Here is a 21,863-nt window from a genome sequence, read left to right as displayed (position 1 = left end):
GCGCACATCTCATAATAAGGGCGTTATTGTCACCATAACCTATAAACGCCTGCAACTAGATCCCCTGCGTACTAGTCTTGACAAGAAGAAAAAAGGAGGTTTTCTTCTGCATTGTTCAACCAATCCAGTAAAAGTTGAGGAGTTAAGATGAATGTCCTAAAACCAAAGTCCCTAACCCTAACCATACTGCTAATATTATGCCTAACCCTAACCTTAAATTAAGACCAAAAAGCTATAAAAAAAACAATCATGAATTTTTACAATATTTTTTATTTATTTTATTTTTATTTCACCTTTATTTAACCAGGTAGGCTAGTTGAGAACAAGTTCTCATTTACAACTGCGACCTGGCCAAGATAAAGCATAGCAGTGTGAACAGACAACACAGAGTTACACATGGAGTAAACAATTAACAAGTCAATAACACAGTAGAAAAAAAGAGAGTCTATATACATTGTGTGCAAAAGGCATGAGGAGGTAGGCGAATAGTTACAATTTTGCAGATTAACACTGGAGTGATAAATGATCAGATGGTCATGTACAGGTAGAGATATTGGTGTGCAAAAGAGCAGAAAATTAGATAAATAAAAACAGTATGGGGATGAGGTAGGTAAAATTGGGTGGGCTATTTACCGATAGACTATGGCGAGGGAGATAAAAGTCCTTTGACTTTATGGCTGTGGTTGTTTTCAGGGCAGAATTATATAGCTTTTTCACAATGATTTTATAACGGGAAACATGCACATGTATGGGGTGCGCCAAATGTATGAATCTCAATTTTGAGGTAGCAGTCTTTTCAGAAATGGCACATGCAGATATTTAATGTGAAATTTAGGCAAAAGATATAAATAGAAATGAGCCTTTTTATTTATTTTTATTTATAATTATAAATTTTGTTTTTATTTTTTTATTAACAATAAATCAATACAGGAAGAACATGTGGGGACACAAGTATAAATATAAATGAGCCCCTAGTGCACAGAAGCACCTGGATGACGTAATTCAACAGCATCGCGAGCCTTGAACCTTCCCGAATCGCACCTGTGTGAAGCTAGCCACAATAAGAATTAGCCACAATAGAGGAATTCACAGCGTGCCTTCAAAATAAAAGTTGTCAATTAAATGATTGAAACAAAAAGTGGAATCATGCCTTATTTGGACTAGATAATTCTAAACAAGGTCGGAATGTTGTTATATAAATTCAACAACAGACAATAATTTGTTAATTTTACACCAAAAAGTAAATATCTGTTGAAATCGCACTATGTAGTCTATGTATTAGACTTTAGAATTGCATTGGGGGCATACTTATATGCACTGAACAGCCTAACCTAAGGATGTTGCACCCATGAAATGGGTTATTAGCCTACTCAGGGACACTCGCAGAACACAACTGTGTAGAGTTTACACAAATATAAGCGTCTTAGCTCTTGTTGGAGGACTTTGACTGTGGAATATCACCTTTCTAGTCTGTCTATTGTGTGTATTGGGCATTCATATTGTACTGTACAACTTAACCTATGGATTGTGCACACATGAAGCCTACTCGGGGACACCCACAGAACACAACTATGAAGAGCTTACACAAATATAAGCATCTTAGCTCTTATTAGGGAACTTTAATTGTGGGATATGCGTTCACTTTAAAGCCTATTGTGCGTATTGGACATTCATATTGGACTTTCCAGCCTAAATATTAAACACCCGTGCGAAATGAGCCACATTAACTTATGATTATATTTTGTTGGATTTATATGACAACATTCCGACCTTGTTTAACAGTCCAAATATGGCACGATGCCACTATTTGTTTTAGTTTGAATCACTTTCAATGGCGGATTTTTATTCTGAAGGCAAACGCCACTATTGGCGCTAATCCTTATTGTGGCTAGTTTCACACCGGTGTGAATCGCGACCAACCGAAACAGTGCTCTGAAAGGCGACTTGCTACTGCCTCTTTAAGGAAAAAGGGAAACAGTTTAACAAACAATTATAGATAGATGGCTAAGTAGACAACTTCAATGTGGATTTACCGGAATTTTACACGAAGATTTACCGTGAATGTGGAGATAAATGGCGCTTACTTCTGTGGAATAAGGGAATATATGATAGAGCACGAGAGGGTGACTGGTTAGCATACTTCTCGCTAGCTAAACATGGTGGCCAGTAAACGAAAGGGGATCTAAAATATTTAAGAACATCTTGTTGGATGGTGAGACAACCTTGGTGATGTTGAGTGAGAGTAACCTTTTTACTCGTACTCCCAACCTTGGCTGGATTTGCCGATTTCAAATACACTTTTCGGTTCATCTGAATATCCAGTAAGGAGTCGAGCTGTCCCGAGACAATCCTTGGACAACCCGCTTGAAAAGTTATAATGAAGTTTGTTTCATGTTCTACAGTGCATTGTACATAGACGAACAAATGAGCATTGAACAACGATGATTTCAAATGCGCGTTAGAGATGGTACTCGTGGAACATCACTCTCTCACAATTCCAATGTGAGCATGGTTGTAATATTGTTAGCCTACTGCTGAGTTAAACGGCTACAAAATAACTGGTATTCTGAAAATAAATAATGTAAGCATCAGTGCTGGTAACATTGTTTCATTTAGGAAATTGTATGATATTGCTTCGTTGTGAAAACACCCACTGTTTGGCAAACCTTTTCTACTCGTACTCTGGGAACATTCACGGCGAGACGTTATGGATTATAACGTAATCCAACACACACACACAGGCCAGAATTTGTGAATTGATGGAAACGAGTGATGGTTTTCACATTTAGGATTTTACGATACTTCATACAACAAAACGTGGATTACCTTCGATAGAATTTAGAGGACTTGCAGAGAATATTACATGGAGACTCGTCTGACATGCCAAGGAAGGAGTTACCACTACCAGAGGGTTGGGAAGAATCCCGGGATTTTGACGGGAAAGTCTACTACATCGACCACATCAACCACGCCACAAGTTGGATTGATCCAAGAGACAGGTATGGTATGACATTCCAGTGACTCTAAAAGCAAGCAGTTGAGTCTTGCTGATAGATTGATGATATGCGCTATCAACAACCATTAGCATCCATCAAGTGCTCATAATCTAATGGTTCATTTGGCACTTAATGAATGGACTCAACTGCAATCTTTGAGTTTACATCACAATTTGAGGTGTCACATAATGTAACAAAGTAGGCTATAAACCTAGCCTGGGCAGCAGCGAGTGTGCGCTATGGAGCTCTACTATCGTCTTGGTTTAATGTGCCCAGTCGGTAATAAACTAGTGTCCCCCACGACCAATTCATACATAAAACATCCTCCATTCAGGCTTTATTAGTATCGGTTTCCTCTAACGAGCTTTAATGGCATTTCGCGTATTGTCATAATAAAGCACAATTTTCTATCATCATGCTAGAGTGGCTAATGCTACTTCCTCATGTTGCCCCTCGCATGTAACAACCAGAAGTTGTCCGAAAATGGGGGCAAATGCTGTTTAATTACAGTATGTATACATTTCCCGTTTTTTTTCTCGAATCGGCACACCATTAAAGGTAATTTGAGGAGACCGATGCCTTTGCAGCCTAAATGGAGGATGTTTTATGTACGAACCGATCTCCGGAAGACAGGTGTGTTATTACTGGTTTTGGCACACTAAGCCCAGATGATAGTGGAGATCCATAGCGGCTGACCAGGCTACTATAAATCAAGCCTGGGTGTTGATGGAAAAAAACATGAAGATTTTCCACAGAAATGTGGCTCATGGTCAACCAGGCATTCACAGGCAGTTAACCCACTTTTCCTAGGCGTCATTGAAAATAAGAATTTGTTCTTAACTGACTTGCCTAGTTAAATAAAGGTAAAATAATTTGCATTCCTGTAATTAGAAATTAGCCCTCGAGGTTTGAGTTAGTTTCCCCCTAATAATATTTTAGTGTAATAGGCTTACAATACTTAGAACTGGGTCATGACAGCCAGGGTCTCATTTATACAGAACCTCTGTGTCAACCATACTTTGGAACTAATTTCGTTTTAGCAGTTACTTAAATCCACTCGGACTTTGACACAAAATCTCTTTTAATAGCTTAGTTTTGGAATGCTTGAGATTATGGGATTTTATTTTTCATTCAGCCTTAGTTCTGGATAAGGATAGTCCTTCATATTATATTACAAGATTTTGAAAATAGGCTTTGTGTCAAAAGTTACACCTGTTTTCCTTGGGGGCTGTCATTGTTGCAGTCAGCACACAGAACCATAATTAAAAGCCCAATAACATGACAGAAGCAAGGGCACAGACCTCCCCACCTCCCTGGTGAAATGCCTTGGTAGCAGCAAGACCAAGATGGCAGAACTTGGTAAACAAAGACCTCAACACACATTCCTAAAATGCACGGCTGAGGAGGGCTGAGCACAGAGGCTGTAAAGTAAAGACTGATTCATTTAAAATCCCTTTCACTGCTTGCCAATGTGCACAGGGTCAAAGTACAACATCACAACTTGGGATAGAGTTGCGGTCAAAAGGAGAGGGGTTGAGCCAAGTGAGGAACAGACTGTCACTGTAAAGGGTCTGTCTTCTGTAAATCATATGCCTGTCTCCTAATATATAATATAGGCCATTTAGCAGACACTTTTATCCAAAGTGACTAGTCACACGTGCATATATTTTACATATGGGAATCAAACCCACAACCTTGGCATCAATGGCGCCACACTCTACCAACTGTGCCATACAAGACCATGTCTCCTATGCTGTTCACTGATCTGTTGGAGGGCACAGTAGAACATGAAGCCAGCCCAGAGTACTAAGTCTGAGATGAGACACAGCCATTCTCAAAGTATTGATCTCAGACTGAAATAACCAGACCAGACTGGCCCAAAACTGTCATTGGATATTTACATATCCTTCTACTGCTGTTCAGCAATAAGACATTTATTTTTCTGTGCTGAGCAACATCTGATGAGGAGTTATTAGGAGGCCTACTGTTGATGATAACAAATTCCCATTAGACTGGTCTGTCTTATTGGTGAAAAATGTGCTTTCACAAACACCTCTCACTGTGGAACCAAAGACTGTACCAGCCAAGTGTGATCAAAGTTCTATTATACATTCTACAGCTATTACAGGCCTATAACATTTTCAAATACTACAAGATATCCCAAAGGTATTGTAGTATGGCAATCTGACCATGTAATCATGAAAACTTTTGCTCTTTGGTCCCCTTAGCCTATCAAACCTGAGTAATGTTATCCTTTAAGCTCAAGAATGTAGCCTGTTAGGCTTAATGGAGATGGTAACTGGAGGACTCAGCCCAACATTCATACCATGCATACATGCATGCATCTCGTTGGCCCCTGCCCTGTCAGTATCTTTCTGGGCTGCATTCGCATACCTCAGCCAGACATATTGTTTATCCACCCTCGTGGTGACGCACACACCCAATGCATTCTGTCAGCTGAGTGGAATGTTATCTCCCAGATACCAAGCTGTTGCAGGAGGGGAGTTGAAGCAGCTAGCAGCTCTACTTTATTGTTGGACCTTGAGCGCTATGAAATGTAGGTTGGAGTCTCATAAATTTGACTTGAGGAATTTATAGTGCGATGAATGAGTCTGACTCATCATTCAGTTATGCTGCCACATGTTTTCACTCTGCCACACTCTTTGTCGCTTTGCATTAGAGCATTATCACCTGCTTTTGACTTTGTATGCAAACCTGCCTAGTGTTTTTTTACACTGCCACTTGACTAACTAGTAATGCTGCAGCTCACCTAGGGCCTCTTGTCAACCATGCCTTATTAAAAATGTTGACATACATGGAGGTTCTTGGATTTGCATGCACAACAAACTATTGGGATTTCAAACTGTCGCACGCAACATATACGCATGTTTTCATTGATAAATCAGTGCCGTACTATTTCTGCGCTCGTGAACGAGCTTTACAACTCCGCTTGGAAAATGCCCTGCATTCACCGTTTTTATGGTAACAAAAACTGATTAGAAGCACCTGCTGCTCATCAGTTGTTTACCTGTGTTGCCTACAAATACTGTGTTGAATGTAAAAGATTTGCACCTACACACTGAACAAGGCTGCAAAGCAGAAATGTCTGTGTACGCTATCCCTAATGCAGTGAAAATAATAATAAAAAATTAATTAAGCTTTGTGACATATTTGAGTGAGGACGCATTATGACTTTTTATTTATCCAAATTCATGGGTTTTACACACAAACCACACTTCTGGGAGAGTGCGATGGTCTCTTTTCTTTTGATTATGGTAACAAAAACGCCCTCATTTCCTGTATGATTTGGAGATGTTGGAACTGGACCATGAGTTTCTAAAATGCAATGCCAAATTTGATCATATTTCTGTGGAGGTTTGAGCAGTATGTTTTATCTTTTGCAGTGGCTTTTTAAAAAACTGAAAAAATGCATGCCGCCTATAGCGCGTGCCTAACACTTCTGCAAAATTGATTGTCTTGAACAATTTTAAAAGTAAATGTTGCATACAGCCCACACCGATATTCAAAAGATGAATTGTTGTTCAATATTTTGTTCATCAATACGTGCCTGTGTTTTATCTTCTGCCTTGGTATAGGCTTTGAGATTAAATAGGCTATTATGTCACACTTTTGGCTATTGCTCCGCAATACTGTAGCCTACCTATACTGTCATAGGCTACAGGTCTATTTACTTTCGAGCATGGTTGCCTATTGAATGCGTGATGGATAAATGTTAGCCTATTATTGTTGTTTAGCAGGAATAAACCAGTCATGTCAGAAAAGGGGAGACATGCCCTGCAACATGATTGATTTGGGCCTATTTAATAAAAGTAAGATATTGTATTTATCTTAGGCGACATGCTGCTATGCAATCTTCTCACCAACTTTAAATAGATCTGTTTTATAATTAGGCCTATGTTTTAATGTTTTTTTTACTTGTCTATCATTATTATAATTCCTGTGAATCAAACACCCCCATTTCCACAAAAATAACTATTTGCTTGCAATACAGTTGATCAACCACTAGAAGTTTTGCGTATTCATGGTCTGAGATTTGCGTGGCGATGGTCACACTTTCCCGTCAAGTTCAAAAGGGATAAATACCAACCTTTGCGGGAAAACTGGTGCAGGCATGGTTGTCTTTTTTTTGTGCGCACACACCTTTTGCTTAAGGAGGCCCCAGGAAATGCCGGACCCCCTGTCTTTGTTTGAAACACTTAGCAGCACTTCTCAGTATTAGTCTTTAAAGTCAGACTCTTATAGGTAGAATCCTCCACTAACGATGTGTTGCACCCACCTGGGTGAAGCCACGACAGCCGCGAAGGCACCAGAGAAGCACACTGCAAGTCAGTCGAATAGTCAACATTGAAGCTAACCACTGGAGAAAACGGCTCAACTTCAACGAGCCTGCCAACTCCAAACACCATCCCTTTACTTTGAGTCAAAACATAGCTGGTTTGTTTGCTTGCAAGTTAGCTAGCTAAGCTTCTTGATGACAGTGACGCATTAGTTAGGGGAAACCAACTAATGCTTGTGTTTGTAAGCAACTCACACATACTGCCCATAAGGTAGGCCTAGTAGTTTATGGGTTAAAATAGATTCAACAGAATCTTGAAAAAACCCTATCCTCCAGGGGAGTGCTTTCCTAAGGGATGGTCGCGCCTGGTATTTCCTATATCACACAGCTTATGGAAAAGGCTGGAAAGAAACAGGATTAGTTTTATCATGTGGTTCACAAAATACCATTATAGAAGCCTTAAGGGGGCCACTCACTCACTACCCAAATGAGTTATTGGAAGACTCATCACTGTTTGAAGAGATTAGGAGATGTCAGCCTGGTGTCCACTCCAGACAGACTGGAAGAGGTCTTGCATGCCAATGCACAGCCAGTGAGTGGCTCACGCTAAGCTCTGGGCCTATTTAAAGCCCTCTGATTGGTCTATTGAGACAGTAAGTCCGCGCTTTTCGGAGGGTAATGATGAGTTCGGCCATCAGCTCCGAGTGATTAGGGGACTGGATTTGCAGGGGTGAGAGGACAGCGACAGTGGAATGAATCAAATAATAGGATGATGCGCACACAGTCACTCAAAGGACCTGGCACCAGCAGACAGCTTTTTGGGAATTTTTGTTTTTCTCTCCACAAAGCCTTTTCCTCTGAGATACATTTAGAACAGGCCTTTTTCATTATTCATAAAGTTAAAAAGGAACCCGTTGGGTTTCACCCTGAGCAAAAGTCTCTGTGAGGATGGTAATATCTGCCGTCTGCAGAAAAGAGTTTGAGCAAAGGAATAGATCAAGACAAGTTTTCCCACATGTAGCCTACGCCACTGATAACTGGCATAAGCTTATGTTTTCTATCCTTCAACCTAGGTTTATGTCATAGCTATGAGGGAAATTAGGATTAGGTTAATTGTGAACCCAAGTGTGCTAAGTTAGATCAGCATGAAAAAGGCAACACCTGAATATATCCAACCCACCTAGTGTACGAACTGAAAGGCTGATTCCTGGATGTTACTCAGCAAATAGCGCCCTTCCCCTTTTCCATTGGCACTTTGCACATTGGTCGTGCTGGTAGAGTCTTCCTGAGGGGCCTTTTATGTATGGTGGCCACTGAGGTCTCCTGTGATCCTGAGCCTGGCTTGGTGTTGGAAGGCCTGGAGGGGTTGCCTCAGAATCCTCTAGGAAATTTGTGAAATGCCAGGTCCCAGCTTCCGGCTATTGTGCTTTGCAAACCCCACTCGATGCGAATAGAGACCTATTCTAATTAGACCCCTTTTTATTAGAGACACACAGACATCGTGCAATTCTGGTAGCCCTCGGTGATAACCAAATGATCTATCTTTGCATGCACCCTGGCTGGCCCACTATCTTGTCATGGTCATCCTGATTTACTCTTGCTGTGACACCTCTAATTCTTACCATCAGTTGACTGTTGTTTCTTGTGTGTGATTTTCAGGCAGACTAAACCTCTGACATTTGCTGACTGCATTGGCGATGAGCTGCCAGTGGGTTGGGAGGAGGCCTACGACCCCAATGTCGGGGCCTACTATGTGGACCATAACACAAGTGAGTCCAATTCTCCATAACACTAACTTCTGGCACCCATATTCATCACACATTTGTGAAGAAACACATGGCCAGTCAAATCAAGATGCAAAATTATTTCAACATTTCTTCTCTCATTCTTTCTTGTTTGTTATGTTCTGTCTCTTTCCCCTCTACCACCATCAGAGAGCACTCAGCTGGAGGACCCACGGGCCCAGTGGCAGCGGGAGCAGGAGGTCATGCTGCGGGAGTACCTGGACGTGGCCAAGGACTCGCTGAGCGCCCAGAAAGAGATCTACCAGGTGAAGGAGCAGCGGCTTCGCCTGGCCCAGCAGGAGTACCGCCAGCTCAACGACGCCTGGAAGGACAAGTCCACCTCTCAGACCAGCTGTAAGGACAAGCCGGGGGGGGGGGGGCAGGTTTATGGGCTGGCAGAAGGAACAAGTGTGCAGGTAGCAATGGTGATGAGGGTCAAAAGGGGGCAGAGAAGCCAGGAAACTTGAAGGGCTGTACGTAAACAGGGGGCAAGGAACCAGAGAGATTAGGTGGCAAAAGAGAAGAGAACTCGAGTGATTGGTAGTCTTTTATTATTCTTCTGAGTGATGCAACGCTTTTGACACTGGGGAGGTGCACATAAATTTGATCACAGGATTACAGCACATCATAGTTCACTCAAGTTGTCAGTAATTTACATTTTTGGGGAATTAAAGCTACTCCCTACTTATTTAACTTGACTTCATTCCTAAGAGGAATCCTCTGCCATAGCTCAGACTTGAAGTGGTGATTTACAGTTGTTTGATAACACACAGGGGATTGATGAGAAGGGCCTTTAAGTTGAATAGCGCGATGTAGAGGATTAGATAACACCCTGGCTCTTATCTCCCACAGTGAATTCCAGATCGTCCTCCAGCAGTAAATATGACCCAGAAATCCTCAAAGCCGAGATAGTCACTTCTAAAAGTAGGGTAAGAAACAGTTTTTTTCTTATTTTTTTTAATAACATTTTTTATTTTTTACACCATCTCCGTACTCCAACTATGGCCTGCTTTACGTGTGTTCAGTAATCATTAGGAATGGATGTGTATACCCATATGTGTCCTTAAGTCTCCTGTTTTGGCTTAATTCTCATCCCTAAGATTTGCAAACATTAGTACATGAAAAAGGCTTAGTCCAATGGACTGTTGCTAAGTGACTGAGTGTCCAACTCTTTCTCATTGTAAAGGAGGAATGTGTGTAAGTGACATCTTTGTCTGAGACCTCCACCCAGGGTTGGGTCCCAAATTGCACCGCATTCCCTATATAGTGTACTACTTTTGACCAGGGCCCTTATGGCTCTGGTCAAAAGTAGTTAACTACATAGGGTGCCATTTGGAACGTATCCCAGAGCTGTCGGTTGGCGTTGTGCAACATTATACAATGGGTGGGCTAATTCTGATTGGTTAAAAGTGCATTCTAGCCCGTGTCTATTCCACAAGTTACCACCAGCTAAATATATGATGTTAAAATGCCTTTTTACTCTATTCCATTTGACTGCGCAATCCACTGTCTCATCAGCCCAGGCAGGGACGTTAACATGATCTCCACCATTAAAAAGCATATAGATGTTATCTCACGTTTCTTTTAGACTAACATTTATTTTTCAGCAGCGGAGATTTGTATAAACCTTGCTGTCTGTCTCTGACATTTGCAACAGTGTTTCAATTTTCACATTTGATCTCCAACTGTCCCATAGTGATGAACGTGTAGGGGTCGGGAAGAGAGTGGCAGGCATCATTTCTCAGCCAGTCGAAATCATGAATCAGCTAGGATCATTTTTATGGATATATATGCAAATAAATATCAATTGAAAAAAGGTAAAACGTAACAAAGTGCAGCTAGTTTGCACTCTTTCCAGCTTCAGTTTGAAGTTGTTGTGTCCTAATGAGAGAACTTATTTTCTATGCCAGGTGAAATCGTGCCTCATTAGCTCATTGTTATGGATGTATCCAAATAAATGTCACTAGAAAAGAGCTTAAACAAATGCAGCTACTGTTGTTGTTTTTGCACTGTTTGACATGACTAAGTTAGCTGTATTTGGCTAGTGAGCCAACAAGGGATAAGAATGTTGCCAGCCAGTATGGCAATGGAACATTTAGAATGAACGACTGGGTCCCGTCCATAGATACAGAACAAAAATACTGAATGACTGGGTCGCGTCTCTGTCCACGGAACCAATAGACGCAACGACCAGCCGGCTTGGCTAGCAATCTTGTGGAAGGGTGAAATAGTATGAATAGGGCCTCCCGGGTGGCGTGGTGGTCTAAGGCACTGCATCGCAGTGCTAGCTGGGCCATCAGAGATTCAGGGTTCGAGTCCAGGTTCCTTCGCAGCCGGCCGCGACTGGGAGGCCCATGGGGCAGCGCACAATTGGCCCAGCGTCATCTGGGTTAGGGAGGGTTTGGCTGGCAGGGATATCCTTGTCTCATCGTGCACTAGCGAATCCTGTGGCGGGCCAGTCGCAGTGCACGCTGACCAGGTTGCCAGGTGTTTCCTCCGACACATTAGTGCGGCTGGCTTCCGGGTTGGATGGGCATTGTGTCAAGAAGCAGTGCGGCTTGGTTGGGTTGTGTTTCGGAGGACGCATGACTCTCGACCTTCGCCTCTCCCGAGTCCATACAGGAGTTGCAGCGATGAGACAAGACTGTAACTACTACCAATTGGATACCAGGAAATTGGGGAGAAAAAAGGGGTAAAATAGAAATGGTATGATTTTAATTAATCAAAATAGCGTTTTTAATGAAAATATGTCGATCATTATTTGAATATGTTTGTCTCGGGCCCAACAACACCTATGCTAATATATCCTCCGAACACCGGCTTCTCGGTCATTATCACTTAAATAACACCCTCTGTTGGATTATTTGTGGATGTTTCCTCCATGTTTCCTTTACATTTCATTAAAAAAAAACAATAAGGGAATGTTTTGCTTTAATAATATGTAATCGGCCTATAAATTATATCCAAATCATTTTTCTTCATGAAACAAACATAATCCAAATATAGCCGAATATAACAAGCTGTTCCCAAATATAGCCGAATAATCATATCTTCCGTAATCAATAGTATTACAACTGGGGATTTTTAATTTCAGTAAAATATGCAGTGTGTTTCTCTCAGTTGAATAGGCCGAACATAATCATATTGCCAGTAATCAATAGTATTTCAATTTGGGCACTTTTTTTTCTTCTCAGTGAAATAACTCTATTCCGGTCACTCACGGCCATCAGACTACTAAACAGCAATCACTATCTCAGAGAGGATGCTGCCTACATGAGACCCAAGCACTGGCCACTTTAATAAATGGATCACGAGCTACTAAATAATGTCACTTTAATAATGTCTACATATCTTATATTACTCATATCACGTGTATATACTCTATTTTATACCATCTACTGCACCTTGCCTATGCCGCTCGGCCATCGCTCATTCATATACTTATATGTACATATTCTCATTCACCCCTTTAGATTTGTGTGTATAAGGTAGTTGTTGGGGAATTGTTAGATTACTTGTTAGATATTACTGCACTGTCAGAACTAGAAGCACAAGCATTTCGCTACACTCGCATTAACATCTGCTGACCATGTGTATGTGAGAAATAAGATTTGATGTGTTTGTCTCAGGTGAATAAGCTGAAGAGGGACCTCGCCTGCATGAAACAAGAATTGCAGCATAAAGAGCAGGGCTTTGAAACACTGAAAGAGTAAGTGCAACCCGACATCATTACACGATCACAATTACACTTAGTAGTAGCAGTAGGCTTTTGATTTTTTTTCGATACAGCCGTAAAAAGATTCCTATTATCAACACACTCGAGGCCCTCATCTCACCCTGGTTGAAAAGGCAGCTCCCTGACTGAATTTGATGATGACCCTCAAAATGGTCAAATATCACAATTTTTGTCTGTGAAACACATTTCTCTTTGAATGCCTGGAGTGCCGCCTCTTGCATCTGTGTTGTGGAAAAAGACAGATGGGCCCTGCCTCAGTTCAGTGAGTTAATTTTTTTTAAACGAATGACAAGCTACATAGTAGTTCGACTGGATTCCAACCGTTCTTACGTGACCTTCATTTTGCTCTCAAATTTCAAACCTTCCTTTGCTATCAAACATTTACCAACAATCATGAAACCGTACTAATATACGAACACTGCAACATCCTGTCTGTCCTCAACTCTCCTTTCCCAGAGAAAATACTTCAGGGTCTTTATAACAAAAGACCGAAATATAACGAGAGTATCTATTCTAACAGCATATATTTATACTGAAGTGGAAAAGGCTTGGATAGGCTTCACTGGTTCTAGTTCTCCTTGGTCTTCAGTCGAGTGCTGCCCCCTCCCTCCTTTCCTCTGCTCTCTGAACAATGTGGAAAGACCTGTTATTCCACTGCATGCATGACTTGCTGTTGACTGACTTTACATATTTGATGCTGCTGCCACGGACGGTCTCTCCATGTGTAGCTGACTGTCTGGGCTTCAGGCTCTTTCCTCTACACCTGTGGCCCTTAAAATCCAGTTTGGTTCCCGTCCTGGATCCTTAGTTTTGTTATTGTTCACTCTAATCCAGATTAGATCAGGATGGTTTAAAAGTGTCACTAGTATTTTCATAGTGAAAATGACATGTTTTTTTAAACAACATACCTCTTTAACAAACACAAAACTAAAGATTAATAATATGAGAGCAAAAATGTACAAGTCTGATAGTGCTATCTATGTAGTATTTAGGCATACTCACTGATTCAGTTTCATAACCTATATCACTGGCTGGTCAGTTTCCAATTTGTCTCTTTTTCACTATTTTTCTCCCTCACTTTCTCTCTCTCTTCCACCTTATCCCTGTCCCACCTTATCCCTCTTCTTCCCCTCCCCTCCCTCAAGGATCGATCACAAGGTGTCCAGTGCGCCGTACGGCTTCAAGCTCCATGAGGCGCAGGCCATTCTGAACGAAGTCAAGTCTATCAAGGATGCCATCAGCTCCGGGGAGAAGGAGAAACAGGAGCTCATGCAGGTAAGCGGGGAGGGGGATGAGGGAGGGGATGGGGGTCAGGTGTTGTAGTGCTATGAGGAGATGGGTAGATGACAGCCTGTCAGCTTCATATGAGACGATGGGGGGGATCAGAGGATGCAGGAGTGAGGGGGGGGGGGGCTTTTTTGAGCTAGGCTGACTGTCATGGAAAGGAAAGCCAGAATGAAGGAGGGAAAGGCGTAAAGAGGGAGGGAGATGGGGTGGGCTGATGGTCAGGGAGGGAAAGAGAAAGGAGAGAGTGAAGAAGAAAGGGAGTAGACAGGAGCTGCAGAGTCTCGTCTTGGTCTCGTGTTCCTCTTCATCTCACATGGCACAGCATTTTCTCTCTGCTGGTGTATCTCCCACCCTCCCTTGTTACCCGTGTCCCCTGCAACCTCTCCGTCTCCGTCTCCCCTCTCCTGTCCCAGCGCCCCTGGGCTGAGTAGCAGACAGACAGACAAGACCGCATGGTACTGCAGACTCTGTCATGACTTTGCTGCTTAATCAATGATTCACCAGCATGCTAAGTCTTTTAGAAGCTGAGCTGGAGGAGGGGTTGGTAGTCGACCTACCTTCTTCATGCTTCCTCCTCTGCTTTGACCTGAGGGAGTGGGACACACGTGCGCTCATGCAAAACACACACACACACGCACATCAAATGTGCCCCAGTTTTAATCTGGGTGGCAGTAGAAAACAACAAACACTGTGTTTGTTAGTGGAGGCTGGGTTGTGTTTAATAATGCAGAGCCTCTCTCTCTCATGTGCTCTCTCTCTCTCCACTGGGCTGTCTCCCCTCCCCAGCCTTCTGCAGCTGACAGTTCAGTTGTATGTACAGTTGAAGTCGGAAGTTTACATACACCTTAGCCAAATACAAATACTCAGTTTTTCACAATTCCTGACATTTAATCCTAGGAAAAATTCCCTGTCTAAGGTCAGTTAGGATTACCACTTTATTTTAAGAATGTGAAATGTCAGAATAATAGTAGAGAGAATAATTTATTCAGCTTTTATTTCTTTCATCACATTCCCAGTGGGTCAAACGTTTACTTACACTCAATTAGTATTTGGTAGCATTGCCTTTAAATTGTTTAACTTGGGTCAAATGTTTCGGGTAGCCTTCAACAAGCTTCCCACAATAAGTTGGGTGAATTTTGGCCCATTCCTCCTGACAAAGCTTGTGTAACTGAGTCAGGTTTTTAGGCCTCCTTGCTCGCACTCGCTTTTTCACTTCTGCCTACAAATGTTGTGTATGATTGAGGTCAGGGCTTTGTGATGGCCACTCCAATACCTTGACTTTGTTGTCCTTAAGCCATTTTGCCACAACTTTGGAAGTTTGCTTGGGGTCATTGTCCATTTGGAAGACCCATTTGCGACCAAGCTTTAACTTCCTGACTGATGTCTTGAGATGTTGCTTCAATATATCCCCTTCTTTGTCCGTCCTATTGATGCTATCTATTTTGTGAAGTGCACCATTCCCTCCTACAGCGAAGCACCCCCACAACATGATGCTGCTGCTTTTTTTATGGTGGCTTTGAGGCAGTGGCTTCTTCCTTGCTGGACGGCCTTTCAGGTTATGCACACTATTGTTTGTACAGATGAACGTGGTACTTTCAGGCATTTGGAAATTGCTCCCAAGGATGAACCTAACTTGTGAAGATCTACAATTTATTTTCTGATTTCTTTTGATTTTCCCATGTCAAAGCAAAGAGGCACTGAGTTTGAAGGCAGGCCTTTAAAATACATCCACATGTACCCCTCCAATTGACTCAAATTGTGTCAATTAGCCTATCAGAAGCTTCCAAAGCCATGACATTATTTTCTGGAATTTTCCACGCTGTTTAAAGGCAATGTCAACTTAGTGTATGTTAACTTCTCATCCACTGGAATTGTGATACATTGAATTATACATGAAATTATCTGTCTGTAAACAATTTTTGGAGAAATTACTTGTGTCATGCACAAAGTAGATGTCCTAACTGACTTGCCAAAACTATTTTTTGTTAACAAGAAATTTGTGCAGTGGTTAAAAAACGAGTTTTAATGACTCCAACCTAAGTGTATGTAAACTTCCGTCTTCAACTGTATGTGTGTGTGATTTGTATTTTCTGTCTGACTGCAGTGTATGAAGCCTGTCCAACTCAGTCAGCATTGTGTCAGTTGCCAGTCTTGTCTTTGCTGGTTTTGCTTGAATTGTGTACTTTAATATTAAAGATGAGGTTCATTCCACTCTGTGATTCAGTGCTGAGCCATTTATTATTTATTTTATCACTGACTGCACTGATTTTATCATTGATTTAGGTTACCATGTTTGGCCACTTGCAAAAGCACATCTTTATGCAATGTACAGGACTCCATTTCTATGAACACGACTATGGTCTGTATTATAGATTGAAACCATAGGACAGGAGCTTTGTAAATTCAAGACACACAGCAAAATATAGAAAACAATACTAGCCGTGACTTCTTTCTGATGTGTCAAGCCTGTACACAGTATGTCTGTCTCCTCTCCCTGTAGAAACTAGCAGTGCTTAAGGATGGCTTCCAGCTGGACTCAGTGGGTTCTCAGTCTGACCTGTGGGGCAGCAGCCCCTCCCTGGCCAACTCTGAGCTGTCTATCCCTCGACTCTACTCCGAAACCAGCTCCCAGACAGACATACCTGCTGAGGTGAGAGGAGGTTGTGTTCAGTTGGCACCAAATGGACAAATTGGGAGGCACTACCTGGACTTGTCCAATAAGAAATGCTTGTTTTTGTTTTCTGTTTAAAAATGTTTTGCTTTGGTGTGCCCTAATGAACAGGACCCAGGTGTAACCTTTGGAAGTGTGCCATGGAATGATGCACAGATACTGCTTGCATCACTAATTGATCAGAATGTAGGTTTGTCACACCACACCTTCAGTTCTGTTATTCTTTTGTTTGATCCAGTTTGGGACCAACACCAACAAGTTGGCAGAGAAGGTTCGACTAAGCCTGAAGTATGAAGAAGCAAAAAGAAGGTAACTTGTGTAACCCAAAAAGGGTTTTTCAAACTTTTCTTTCCCAGGCCAACCGGCAACCCAGGGAACCCCATCGTATGTTAACACATTTAAAAAAAAAAAGTAACATGAAGTCTTACCAGGTGAATGATATTGGCAGGTAGAAGTAATCAACATTTTAAAATGAATAGATTTGGTAGACCGTTGTTTTGACCTTCCCGCGTTTCATTGGAAGAGGAAGTGTAAACTCTAACAATAGTCTATTAGCTAGAAAGGTACACTACATGACCAAAAGTATGTGGACACCTGCTCGTCGTACATCTCATTCCAAAATCATGGGCATTAATATGGAGTTGGTTCCCCCTTTGCTTCTTTTACAGCCTCCACTCTTCTGGGAAGGCTTTTGACTAGATGTTGGACATTGCTGTGGGGGCTTGCTTCCTTTCAGCCAGAAGAGCATTAGTGAGGTCGGGCACTGATGTTGGGCGATTAGGCCTGGCTCGCAGTCGATGTTCCAATTCATCCCAAAGGTTTTTGATGGGTTTGAGGTCAGGACTCTGTGCAGGGCAGTCATTCCACACCGATCTCGACAAACCATTTCTGTATGGGCCTCACTTTGTGCATTGGGGCATTGTCACGCTGAAACAGGAATGGGCCTTCCCCAAACTGTTTCCACAAAGTTGGAAACACAGAATCATCTAAAATGTCATTGTATGCTTTAGCGTTAAGGTTTCCCTTCATTGGAACTAAGGGGCCTAGCCCAAACCATGATAAACAACCCAAGACCATTATTCCTCCTCCACCAAACTTTACAGTTGGCACTATGCATTGGGGCAGGTAGCGTTCTCCTGGCATCCGCCATACCCAGATTCGTCTGTTGGACTGCCAGATGGTGAGGCGTGATTCATCACTCCAGAGAATGTGTTTCCACTGCTGCAGAGTCCAATGGCAGGGAGCTTTACACCACTCCAGTCGATGCTTGGCATTGCACATGATGATTTTAGGCTTGTGTGCGGCTGCTCGGCCATGGAAACCCATTTCATGAAGATCCCAATGTACAGTTCTTGTGCTGACATTGCTTCCAGAGGCAGTTTGGAACTCGGTAGTGAATGTTGCAACTGCGGAATGATGATTTTTACGCGCTTCAGCACTCGGCGGTCCCGTTCTGTGAGCTTGTGTGGCCTACCACTTCACGGCTGAGGCATTGTTGCTCTTGGACTTTTTGACTACACAATAACATCACTTTCAGTTGACTGGGGCAGCTCTGGCAGGGCAGAAATTTGACGAGCTGAATTGTTGGAAAGGTAACATCCTATGACGGTACCACGTTGAAAGTCACTAATCTCTTTAGTAAGGCCATTCTACTGCCAATGTTTGTCTATGGAGATTGTGTGGCTGTGTGATCATGGGAGCCCTGACATTGAGTTTGAGCGGTATAGGACCACCTGTTGCGCAGTGGGAGCCAGCTCCTCATAGCTGGTTGATGCATGGAATAAAATGTGTTCCTATAAGCCCGAGTTGTGCAACATTTCCATAGGATATGCAATTGATTAAGAAAATACTTTTGATGGCCTCTGTTAAAAAGAGGAAGATTCTATAGGCTAGGTCTACTTTATTTATTTATTTATTTATTTATTTATTTATTTATTTATTTATTTATTTAGCAACTTCCCTAATATTGCTTTGCTGTACAACCGAAGTAGCCTACCAGGCTGGCATGAAAATGAACTGCGGGAAAGCGTCCTCCTTCAAGTGCATACGGATGACATCTTCTATTTCCCACCGCCCCTGTTCTGACTGGTGCATGATAATGGCCCATTTCTAAATTTATAATTAATTTCACACACATTATTTAGTACATGTAAAGACCAGATTAAATTGAGAATAGTCAGATGGGTGAGAATATTATCACATGTGAATGATGCCCAGCATGTGCAGGCAAAGGAACAGCGCATACATTTTTTTTGTGCAACTTTTCCCCAGTTCTAGTCTCATGTAGCCTAGCCCATAGGCCTATATGTTTTGTTAAGGTTTGTATCACCACTCGCAATCACGTGTGATAAGTTTTGATCTCAAATATAGAAGGTATTTGTTTAACACTTTTTTGGGTTCCATGATTTCATATGTGCTTAATCATAGCTCAACACAGAATAGTCGCATGTGTGCATGCCCTCAAATCCTTTCAATTTTATTCAGCTTTGTTCAATTGTATTCTTCATACTATAAAATAATGCAACGGAATTCTAAGCATATATTGTCTGCTAAATGAACTAGTGTAGCCCACAGCCATATGGCGTAGCCAGATCAGGATATAACATAAGGACAACTCATAGTGTGCTATTCTGTTCTTCTGAAATAGACTACATTTTCTTCATATCATGTTTCTTTAGACCTGTCCTAAAGTTCAGTGTGGAAGCCAGGAGATGCTAAATGTGTTTATGTTAATTAACGGTCAATTACCGTGAGAATGACAGTTATTGGCTTGACAATCACCGGCTGACAATTTCGTGACCCCCACAGCCCTACTCGTGAAACGACCTCTTACTTCCTTAATACTGGACACAGACACATGAAAATGGTATCCACAATGGTATTCTGTTGCAGCGAGTGATATTCATAAAATCATTATTTTTCACATTATCCAGATTGCTTATTCCCAACACAACCCATCATCAAGTATCAGTCTAGTGACTTTATAACTTGCTATGAGCATTCATGAGCCTTTATAATGACCTTTAACATGTTATAAGCCATATTATATCTCTATTAAACTTCTCCTCCACACAATTAAATACAACATAAAAGAACATGAATTATATGATGTCCTCTCCTCCCTCCAACCCCAGGATTGCCACCATCGAGGTGCAGATAGCCAAACTGGACAGTGAGGCTTGGCCGGGGCTGCTAGACCCGGAGCGCGACCGCCTCATCCTCATCAATGAGAAGGAGGAGCTACTGAAGGAACTGCAGTACATCAAGCCCTGCAAGAGAGCGCCCAATGAACAGGAGAAGATTGAGACTGAGAAGAAGATGCTTGAGAGAGACCTGCAGGCTGCCAGGGACAACCAGAGCAAGGCCCTGACTGAGAGGTGAGCATGGGAGGTTTATCCCCAACTAAGTAATCGTGATCACCCTGGGGCTCACTGACTTATTGAGAGTTGGCCGTCACTCCATCCCTGGGTAAGGTCACGGTCAGGGAAGGAGGGATAACAGAGGGAATAGAGCTGCACACCCGGAAAGCATTATGGTCACATACAATGATACAGGAGATTCAATTAGTCATCCACTCTTCTGTCTTGGCAGGAAACTTTTATTGCCACTTTTTGGCTTTTAGTGTTCCGTTAGTCAGCACCTCACCAAAAGAGTGCATATACATCTCATTTCAATGCTAGCCAGACAATGGGTCGGCGTGTCTGTTGCGTGAAGGAGAAAGGGGGCCATTGGAATCCCACTGGAACTAGGCTGCAGTATATTCACAGACAGGGAATAGATAGGCAGAGCAAGGCCCACAACATACTGTACCTTAGCTGCAGTGAAAAGACAGTGCAAGTGCCTCGGGTGCAGCACCTGATATGACTGTTACATTAACACAAAGGTCTACTCCCTGATGTGGACATGGTGATGGACTGGGCTCTGTTAATAGAAACTAGACTGAACACTAACTATGGAAAACAGACCGACGTCTCCATCTGGATTCAAGAAAACACTGTCAAACCGGTTGAAAAGCATCACACTGTGCTCACTATGTTGACCTAACATTGTGTATGTCGACCCAACGTTGTGTATGTCGACCCTGGAAGAGTTACTCCCAGACACACAACATACCTGTGCACCTTTTGTTGTGTTGGCTGCTTCAATCTGCATAACCTTTTTTCATGACATTCATGGCTCATGATTGTAATTGGATCACAGACTGTAGAAGTGGATACTATATGTAGTGTAGAACCCCTTCCCCCTAGCCTCTTACCCATCACTGGCCCTCTGTAAGGTGCATTTTTACCCTTTAGTGATTGGACACCTGCACTCTGGATCAGGTAACCAAGGGGACTACAACAATTGGGCCTTGTGACTCTGGCACATTCTCCCCTCTCGCTCGCTCACATTCTCTTCTCCCTTTCTCTCTCACATTCCTGTCTCTTTTCCTCTCTTTCTCTCATTCATATTCCTCCTCCCTCTCCCCCTCTATCTTTCCTAAACAGCTACCTTGTTCTCTGTTCTCAATACTGTACCTGCATTGAGTTCCCTCTCTGGTTTCTCCCTTCCTGTAACCTGAGTGTCACTAACCGGAGATGTAGGTTGGAAACAAAAGATGCCTTTTTCTAACTGCTGGTTCTGTAACTGCGGCCTGGAAGATGATCAAAAGACTGTTATTATGTTATGGCCTGTTTCCATTAAAGCCTCATTACACTGACACACTCCCCCAATAAACAAAGAACTGGATAACAAGATGTCTTTTATGAGACACAAGTGTCTGCCTTTTGCTCTTTTAACTGTGTCGATACTGCTGTATATATTTTCAATCCGGCTGTGACCTAACATGTTTTGTTTTCTATCAGATTGAGATTGCACTGTAAGAGAAACGAGCTGGTGAGAGAGCTGGAGGAGATGGTTCGCCTGGCCTCTTCACTACACACTCAGCTCAAGAGGTATGTACACCCGTCTGTACAACACACTTCCACACTGTCAGTTCAGGAGGCATAATCACTTAAATGTATCTACTAAGCATGTCAACTCCTATTGCACAACTCGATGTGCACATTCAAAATGAAAACCGATTTTAAGAATACATTTTATTGTCTACATG

At 42.3% G+C, this 21,863-nt stretch overlaps 1 protein-coding gene across 2 annotated transcripts in view; it reads left to right on the top strand.

Annotated features, from left to right (window-relative positions):
* Positions 1–1,876: 1,876 nt before the first annotated feature.
* Positions 1,877–21,863, top strand: part of LOC110537517 (protein KIBRA) — a 46,909-nt gene continuing 26,922 nt past the window's right edge. The window contains exons 1-10 of one of the 2 annotated variants that reach the window (XM_036937475.1): positions 1,877–2,999; positions 8,953–9,062; positions 9,228–9,431; positions 9,930–10,006; positions 12,707–12,786; positions 13,959–14,088; positions 16,601–16,750; positions 17,010–17,080; positions 19,906–20,148; positions 21,616–21,705. In XM_036937475.1, the coding sequence (XP_036793370.1) occupies positions 2,881–2,999; positions 8,953–9,062; positions 9,228–9,431; positions 9,930–10,006; positions 12,707–12,786; positions 13,959–14,088; positions 16,601–16,750; positions 17,010–17,080; positions 19,906–20,148; positions 21,616–21,705 (1,274 nt within the window). In that variant the 5' untranslated portion in view covers positions 1,877–2,880. The remainder of the gene's footprint in view (positions 3,000–8,952; positions 9,063–9,227; positions 9,432–9,929; positions 10,007–12,706; positions 12,787–13,958; positions 14,089–16,600; positions 16,751–17,009; positions 17,081–19,905; positions 20,149–21,615; positions 21,706–21,863) is intronic. The other variant, XM_021623621.2, reaches the window with a different exon arrangement.

The sequence above is a fragment of the Oncorhynchus mykiss genome, chromosome 12, assembly GCF_013265735.2.
Source record: "Oncorhynchus mykiss isolate Arlee chromosome 12, USDA_OmykA_1.1, whole genome shotgun sequence".
In the NCBI taxonomy this organism is placed as follows: Eukaryota; Metazoa; Chordata; class Actinopteri; order Salmoniformes; family Salmonidae; genus Oncorhynchus; species Oncorhynchus mykiss.
This window is presented reverse-complemented; position numbering and strand designations above follow the sequence as displayed.